A 9,335-nucleotide genomic window follows, 5' to 3' on the forward strand; every position below is an offset into this window, starting at 1 on the left:
CTTGGAAAAATAACGGCACCCGTGCTTCGAAGAAATTTATTTCCATCAAGAGTATCGAATAAAAATAATGAATAAATTATTGACGCTAATTATTTTCTCCTCGTAATTTATGAAATACGTTAATGTACGTGCACGTACAAATCTGTACGCGTTAAATCACAATCTTGGACAGTTTTGCTAAAATGTCGCGCAAAACTTCAAATTCCTCGAAACACGTTCACGAGCCACGAACAATAACCCAACCCTCTTCCAACGGATTAAGAGAGTAGAGTGGCTTGTCCGGTTCCGCGAGGAAGCTCCCTTGTGTTTGGTCCAAGACTTTGTCATCGAGCTAACCGAGAAGAGCGGATCAACGAGTCATAGAGAGAGAGAGAGTGGGGCGCGATAAAGCGGAGCTGTACACATTTTTCAGTGATTAGTGCGCGTTGCTTGCTCGAACGCCGAACTTGTCCGTGACTTCGAACCCTCGAACGGACCAGTTGGTTGAACTAAATTTTTAAACGATTCTCAATCAAGAGCCTTGCGCCGATTTCGACACTGTGATTTCTCAAGGTAAGGGCAAGTATCGCTGCTTTTAAAGTAAAAATTCATTTCCTTTGGAAATTCGAACGATCGCGATGTCCGATTTTAATTTTCTTCAACTTATCTTGTGACGTCGACTTATCTTCTATGGAATAGCGATATTACGCTATTATCGTTATTATTACATTATTAAAAGTATTATTATACCATTATAAAACTATGACGTATTCCGTGAATACACGTTACAGTTTCGCAAAATATACGATTTCGGAAATAAACGGTAAACGTTTGATACTGAGAGAAACCGAGCGTTCCTGTTTCTAAGGATCGAATAAATATCACAGGGCAGTAATATTTATTTATCCATGCTTGGCGAAATAACAAATTGGCAACTGTTTTCAGAGAACGTCGTCGGCATTTTCCAAGAAATCGGCAATACCGCATGTACGATACGGTAGAAGATCGGTACTGGAAAAAATCAGTGACGTTGATGAACTCGATTGGAGCGAGTTTGCCTAAGAAGATCAAGGTCACGTTTGATTAGAACCATAATTCAAATATCGAACGAAAGCATCGCTAATTAATGCAAGAACAATTTGCATCGAAAGACATCGATGTATCAACGCGCAGGAAATTTTATTTTGTAATAAATTATCGATTCCGGCCCATTTTTCGTCGAACACCATTGCTGCCACGCAATTCTATATACAGTTGATACATGTAATACACGTAACAAATACTTGTACATATCGGCTGGGAAGATCGGATGCGCCGGAAGAGGAGATCCTTAGTTCTAGAGGAGAGACTTTGTTCAGTGAGAAAATTTTGATTCCCTTTCGTTTTCGGGAATTTAAAGGATCGCGTTTAGAATTTCGCCAACTTTGCTTCGTTCGTTTCGAGTTTGATGCGAGGATCTACGAATTTTTGAGTCGTCGTGCGATGCAATTCGACGATCTTTCTCAAGTAGAATCGAAATAAGATCGCGAGACACTGGAATCGCTGTAAATATCTGGTAACACGAAGAAAGAAGAGGAAGAATATGTTTCGGAAAATGTTTAGTGACTGTGCGACAAAGCGTTGGGACTGGAACTGGCATTAAGCATCGATAAGTGAAATTGCTCGTAGATAGGCAGTGATTTAAATCGTGTGCTCGAGTTAATTGTTATGCAGAGTTGCGTGACTATACGCACATAAAATGTCGTTTGTGAACGGAACGATGATGTTACTCGCGTACACCGCGAACATGATCGCGACGTTACCTGAAAAAGTGGGTTCCGAGCTTGGTGAGAATACAATCGACAACATGAACGTAACGACAACCACGTTATCACCGGAAGAACGAGAAAACCAATTTGATTTCGACGATCGTGAGTACATTGAAATTTTTCTTTATTAACGAGAAACATGAGAAATATCGTCGGGTGGTAAAATTAATACCGCATAATTATACTTTGTCTTAACCGATGGTTTTCGTTGATCATTTTCGTACGACTACAAAAAAAGTGGATTCTATAAAAGTGACAGTGTTAACAAAGATAGAACCTGATAAAAAGACGCTTCGTTAGAAAATAAGACTACGTCGCAAATACTCGCGTATTTGTTTGCTTCGTGCGATATAAATTCGTACGACAGCCTGTTACAAGAAAATTACCTGTATTTTCACGTTGTAGTGACACGTTCGAGACGTATGTCGAGTTTCTTTTTATTATTTTGACAAAGGGAAAGCGTCAGTTTGCGAAATCTTGACGATAATGAGCTCATCTCTAAAAACGGTAAATAATTCTCGCGAAGATGAAACTTGTCGAAATTATCATCCCTCGCATTAATATGTCTCGTCACGTGATTTGTCTGGATCTTTTGCGTCAATAGATATCCAGAACGCGATATAATTACTCATAGGAGACGTAAACTTGCTACAAAATAACAATCTATCGACGTCTTGATCTGTTAACTTTTCCCAATCACTTTCTATTTTTATCGTTTCTTTTATGATTATTACGAATTTCTGTTCGTTTAGTCTACCTTGGCAATTACCTTTCCACGATGTAGCTAATTTCGTAGAACATCGACGTACGTGCGAAATTCCTCTTTTAAACCGTCTTTGGTAACTTTATCGCACTAAGCTTAAATTGTAATTTTAGCGCGTTTAAATATTGTTCGCACGGTGTAACTTTAAAAGGCTAAGCACGAAGAAAGTTGTTCGAAGAATGACAAAAATCAGGATTTTGTGATTTGCCGATTCGTGAAATAGACTTTTTATACGACCCGATAAGACGACTTCAGGTAAACGAACAAGTTTTCGTAGAATTTATAATAGGAACAACAATTTTCTAAAAATATCATTCGTCGCTGGGAATCCGGATATCGTAATAAAAAATATTCCAACATAATCGAACATACTTTCGATCGAAAGTGACGTGCCCATTGTCGTAACTGTATGCGCTGTGCATACGGTATACGTATGTATACACGGTAATCGTTAATCCAGTTCGAAGACAAAACAGTGGCGAAGCCTTCGAGGAACCGATAGCGCGCACAGATAACGAGTTAACACTCGGAGATAACCTTTGACGATGTTACTAAAACATTGATCTATTGTAAATGACGTCATTACTCTTTTCTTGGATGGACAGATATTTAAAATAGTCACGGCCGTGTTTCTAGCAGATAAAGGAATGGGAAATTTGGCTTTTCGATGTTTGATATTAGCGCAAGGATAAGGATCAATTTCAAACATGACGGATCGTTCGACTTTCCGTAAATTTCGTACGATTTCGTCCGATATTTGATAGTTATCGATGTTAAAAATGTCAATTTCGGTACGTGCAAATCTCCGCTGCGATCTCCTTCGATCTCGATACTCCAATTTTACTCTAATTTTTTCCTTGTATTCGTTCGCTTTGTTTCTCGATAGAATGGTACATGTGGCGATGTTTCGAGCCGTACGGCTGCTTCTACATCGGTTCGCCATGGTCCGGAGAGAACAGACCGGTCTCCACGTTTCCGGCTCGCCCGGACAGCATAAATCCACGTTACATGCTTTACACTCGAGACAATAAGGCACAGCCACGCGAACTCAAAATCGATAAGTACGAGACTATTCGCAGATCGCCCCTTAAAAACGATAGGAATCTTTATTTGATCGTTCACGGCTTTCTCGACAACGGCGATAAAACATGGGTTCTGGTAAGTACCCGATTAAGCGCGTTATCCTCGTTCCAAGTTCCAGGGAGTCTATCGATGTCTCCGTGTATTTGCTGTACAAACGAACAATGCAAATTTTTCAGTTTGAAGCTCCAAGTTTATTCGAAAAGATAATATATCGTAGATTGTTCGATCGAAGCATTCGCCGTTGCTTTCTACGACTTTGAGCCATTGATCGGGCAACCGATGATTTCCATCGCGAAAAAATGCCGCGTCCTTAAACGAGATTCGATCGTCGAATCGTTTTGGCATCTCGTCCACTAATCGCAAGCGGGTATCCATTCCGAAGGAGGAACGTGCAGCGAACGAGCTGGCCGCTAGAGGACGTCCGAACCGAGACTCTCGTCGCGACGTCTTTCGTCGCGGAAGCGATCCGGAAACCCTCTGTCGGTGCCCTGACCATCGGATCTCGTCTAACGACGCAACGTTTTTCCACGATGCGATTACGTCGTCCGCCTGACAGGTAGATGGATCGAAGTCGTAGAAAGCGACGGCGAATATTTTGCCCGAACGACTCGCTGTACTTTCTTTAAAAACGAACTTTCAGCCTCGCTGAAAGATTTGCGTTGTTCGCTCGTACGACTAATATTCCACTGTCGTTACGATCGATTATTCTACAGAGAACGATGGAGGAATTATTAATCAAGGAAGACAGCAACGTGGTGATCGTGAACTGGATCGGCGGAGCGGGTCCGCCATACACGCAAGCTGTGGCCAACACAAGATTGGTAGGTGCGATGACGGCTCGTTTGGCTTATCAGTTGATCGAAGTTGGACGAGTGGATTCCGCGAGGATACACTGCATAGGGCACAGTCTTGGCGCGCATACTTGCGGCTATATCGGATATACTTTAAGACAGACGTACGATCATAAACTTGGAAGGATCACTGGTAAGTCGAAAAGTTGTAATCGTTGGAATGTCGATTCTTACCCATTTTCTATGGGAATGACGAAGAGCCGACTGATACTGGATAAACCTACACGTCGCGTCATCTTCGCTGTTAACTACATAGGTGCAGTTGATGCAACCTTAAGACCTATATATATATATTATATTACGTATATACGTAAAAGCTGCAAGCTATCGAGGTAGCATAAAAAGTGCACATATCGCTGAACTGCGTGGAATCGAACGTCTCACGCGGTGTCTCGTTTTTACGCGACGTTTCCACGCTTGTTCCGGTACGCTACGATCAATCGACTGGAATAAAATTAGCCCCACCAACGGTGAGGAACGAACGGAGACGTACGAAGATAGCCGATCGAATCAGAAACGATCAGGGTAACAGTGGAAGGAAGAGAAGAACGACCGAAAACCTTGGCTCACGGCCATTTTGTCCCCCACGAGCAAAGTATATCCGCCTACTTCGCGTCAAGTATCGCGCGAATCGATCGATCGGAAACCTAATAATCGGTTCTATATATTAAAAAGCAACACACACACACAGCTGCATGGAAGAACGAAAATAGTAAATATTATTTTTCGTTATTTTCCTTGGAATTTTTCGATTATCTGTAGCGTTCCCTTGCGACGAACGAATTAGAAAGATAAGATTTCTGTCTTCGTGTGTTGCGCGCTGATTACAGCGACGAACGAATGTACTCGTACAGCCAAAACGGATAGCTGCAACTTGCGCGCGAACAACCTTATCTCGGTAAATTTTGTACGTCGCCTAAATACGACGTAAGAAAACGATAAAATAGTAAGGAACAAAATGTAAAGTTAGTACGTGGAGGCGAATTAACGTGACGTAACGAACGTAAACGAAAGTCGAAAACTTCCTCTCGCTCCGTGAACCGATAAGTCCGCCCGAAACATTCCCAATTCTACTCGAACTGTCCGATAAAACGACCCTATCGACCGACACAGCCCTTAAACAGGTGCACGATCAACCCCTAACGGCCACCATCGTACCCGGACCATCGCCAGAACCGATCCTCCGATGAACAAAATCAAACCTGTCCGTTCCATGAGAATCTTTTCCTATTTCCGATCGATCCACCCCTTTCTCAACCCGTTTTCAAAGGCGGTAATGGAGAAGAGGGGTTCTCGTTCGATCGGATTCACCCAGACCACTGTCATGCAAGCTATCGATCCCATCGGGAATTACCAGGACACCATGAACCAACGAGAACCACGCTTTGGTGACCGGGCAAACCACAGGACGAAAGCGAATCGAGGGTGAAGCAGGATCCTCCCGTAGGCTTGGCTTTTGATGAACGGGATGGAATCGCGAGGCGGTAGGGTGGATTGTTTCTCGACGGTTGGAACTTTCGGACGGACGCTTGTTGACGAGAGGCTCTAACGGACAGGGTATTGACGGTCGAAGACACGCCCGAGGACAAGATTTAGTAAACAGAGCGAACAAGGGAGCACGTAGGGATAAGAAGTGGCGTTGCTCGGGGAAGGTGGCTCGAAGAGTTTGGAAAGGGGATGACGAGGATTCGGGATGCTTCGCGGGTTTCTGTCGGGACATCGAACGGTTTACTAATAACGAAATACGAAGGACCTTGCGCGTACGTAATAATTGTGGTTTAAAATACATGTTGTTTAAAGGGCTGAGTCGAGAAGGATCGACGAGGCGGACGAGGCATGTCCGCGATTCGGCTGATTTCTATTGCAACAACTTTTAAATAGTTTATTGATCGTAAGATACGAAGAAGTTTATAGGTACGTAGCGATCGTACGTGGTTTAAGTAGATTTAGTTGAAGCGAGGGTGTTTAACAAGGATTCGGGGTGTTTTGCGAGTTTCGATCCCAAGATATTTTGCTCGAGGTGATACGCGAGATAATACGAGCGTATTACGAGCTAATACGTGAAAGAGTATATAGATAATCATTTTTCAATGGAACGAAATAGTTGAAATTAATTAAATACCCGATGTTTCGTAGAAATTGCGCGCTGTTAAAGTTCTATCGTACGAGAAGATATTTGATACGTAACCTAGCGGTAGAAAATTAGTATGCAACCACCACGGTAAGTAGCCATCTTAAACGTACAATAACACAACACGTAAGAATACTACTTTCGTGAGCAACTGTACGTTATTGGCAATATACTACGTTCATTAGCCTCGGAAAACATAAAGCGTCACGTAATAGTTACGTGAATCGTCGTAACGTAGCGAACAACGTTGCACAACGGCGGAAACGATTGCCCGGTCCGACGAGATAATAGATCGAAAGGTTAAACGATGGAAGAAAACTTATCGACGCTTACCACTAAACTATAAAACTTTACCTGCGAAAAGTCCGCTTCTGTTAGAACTCGTAGCAGCTTGACGAAATTCTACGGAATTTTCCATCGTTTTAAGAATCTTCTACGACCGATGGGAAACTGTTTACACGACGAGGGTATACGCAATACACGTAGAACGCGACGGAAACGGGCAAAGCGACGAAAGTGTATGGTTGCAGCAACGATCAACGAAGCTTCTCACGTCCGTTTGGTTTCTCTGTTCCAAGGCCTCGATCCTGCCGAACCGCATTTCAGCAACACGTCGACGATGGTTCGGCTCGATCCGACCGATGCCACCTTCGTCACAGCTATCCACACCGATTGCAATCCTTTTATCAGCGGCGGCCTCGGCATCACTCAACCTGTCGCGCATATCGATTTCTATCCGAACGGTGGTCGCAATCAGCCTGGTTGCAACGAGGGTGTTCTCAATTTTATCACCTTGGAACATGGCAGCTTCTTCCGTGGTAAGCCAGCTTCTCTTGCCTTCTCCATCGCAACCGTCCACCGATAGTATCTTTCGATCGTAAATATAATTCGAATTAGCCTGTTAACGTTATTAATCGATTTAACGGATATAATCTGCTACGAAGCTAATTCCAATTGTCGTATCTATCGAGCTACGATGAATTCTACTAAATAGAAATAAACGCGTTCTCGTCATTTACGTTCGCAGTTTATGTCCCGATACGTATTACGATACCTACATAAAAGAACAGTATTAAAATGGTGCAGGATGTCTGTTACTAGCATGACTAAATAGTCGAACGGCAGAACCTTCGGATTATTTTCGGATACTACCGTTGCGAGAGGCTCGAGTATAATCTTTTTCAGAAAAGAATAAATAGGTAAATAGACGAAACTGTGGATTTCAGGGATAAAGAGATTCGTCAGCTGCAATCACATCCGCAGTTACGAGTATTTCATAGAGAGTATCAACACGGACTGCCCGTTTCTGACGGTTCCTTGCCCCTCTTGGGACAAGTTTCTAGAAGGCAGCTGCTTCGACTGCGTGAATCAGTACTGTCCCAAGTTTGGATTAGACGCTCAACCCGGAAACTATCACGCAACCGTCTACTCGATGACTGGATCCGCCAAACCGTTTTGCAGTTTGTATATTTCTTTTATATACAGCGTCGCGTGTACAGATTGTACGGTAACTTTATTATTATCGACTGGTTACTCGGAGAAACGAGACGAACGGTCGTTCAAAATCGTTAAGAGGCGAATAAACTTGCAGGAGGCCATTACAAAGTCGTCATCAACGTCTCGAAGACGAACGAGAGCCTGGACCACGGTGGCGAAGTTGGGACTTTTGCGCTTAAAGTAATCGGACAAAACGGAAAGAAGTCAGGGAGAATGCCGCTCAGTTCTCAATCGATGTACTACGAACCAGGTAGCACTCACACCGTGGTACTGCTTGGCGACGTGGTTGGCAAACTGGAATCGGTGGAAATTTCGTGGGAGTACCGAGTCTCTGTTTTCAATCCGCTCACGTGGAGGCTTCTGCACACGCCTCGCGTCTATATCGACTCGTTGAGCGTCGAGAGTTTGGAGGCCGCTCACAGGTACGTACCGTGTTACAACGATGGCTTCGAGTAGTTTACGTCGATTTTTACTAACGAATTCCGATCGTTACCAAGGATATCCGCATACGCACGGTTCACCACGCTTGCAACTTTAATATCTAAAGTTGCGAAATCTTCTTTCTGTTTGATCTAGCATTACCGTGTGCCCTGACGAATCGAGAGCTCTGCTCGCCAAGCAACCAAAGATCTTGACGACCGAGAATTGTCATATAGCTCGGCTGAACGTGATTTCAACCTAGGGGCATCTTTCGAACCTTTAAATCGACCCTTTAAAGGAGACTCGTAGTAACTCTGGCTGTCGAGATTTCGCTTTTCACACACCACCGTACGAGATTAATCGTTGACGCTATAACATTATAAATGGACCGTTCTTACCATTTACTTGTTGCTTATTGTACGACTTATTTCTTAAGGAATAAATATACTTTTTTCTAATAATTCGTAGCGTACTTTTCTAACGATGTTTTCCAAATGTAACTTTTCGGAAGAAGAGGCTATCCGTACGTCAAGGTGAATATAAATAAAAGTAGTATTTGATATTCCAAACTCAAAGGAACATCGTTTCTCTAACCGAGTAAGCAAAGGACATAAATATCTTACTTTTTACTTTTTTAACGGGAACGTAGTTATCGGCAGAACTACTCGATAAGATCATTTGTCGATAATCGATTAGTCGCATAATCAGCGATTAACAGTCTGGCGATTTATACGCGACCGTTCGACGCATTGACCCGAGTTTCTCTTTTCAATCTTTATCTCGCCTCAAAGTTTGACGCGACG

The 9,335-nt window shown here is 43.1% G+C and overlaps 1 protein-coding gene across 1 annotated transcript; it reads left to right on the forward strand.

The window, feature by feature from the left end:
- Window positions 1–400: 400 nt before the first annotated feature.
- LOC132914435 (pancreatic triacylglycerol lipase-like) lies at window positions 401–9,041 on the forward strand. Its single transcript, XM_060973564.1, has 8 exons — window positions 401–552; window positions 925–1,889; window positions 3,437–3,708; window positions 4,347–4,617; window positions 7,194–7,433; window positions 7,842–8,075; window positions 8,207–8,534; window positions 8,689–9,041. Exons 2-8 carry the CDS (start codon window positions 1,718–1,720, stop codon window positions 8,792–8,794), a joined length of 1,623 nt encoding a protein of 540 aa, XP_060829547.1. The 5' UTR covers window positions 401–552; window positions 925–1,717; the 3' UTR covers window positions 8,795–9,041.
- The last annotated feature ends 294 nt before the right edge of the window (window positions 9,042–9,335 follow it).

This window comes from Bombus pascuorum, chromosome 15 (genome assembly GCF_905332965.1).
Source record: "Bombus pascuorum chromosome 15, iyBomPasc1.1, whole genome shotgun sequence".
Classification (NCBI taxonomy): Eukaryota; Metazoa; Arthropoda; class Insecta; order Hymenoptera; family Apidae; genus Bombus; species Bombus pascuorum.

What these genes read in the sequence shown, in the direction of transcription:
- LOC132914435 (XM_060973564.1), top strand. Translation starts at nt 1,718, where the DNA reads ATGTCGTTTGTGAACGGAACGATGATGTTACTCGCGTACACCGCGAAC. An exon ending in CCAATTTGATTTCGACGATC is followed by an intron (nt 1,890 to 3,436) that starts GTGAGTACATTG and finishes GTTTCTCGATAG; the next exon opens with AATGGTACATGTGGCGATGT. An exon ending in TAAACTTGGAAGGATCACTG is followed by an intron (nt 4,618 to 7,193) that starts GTAAGTCGAAAA and finishes CTCTGTTCCAAG; the next exon opens with GCCTCGATCCTGCCGAACCG.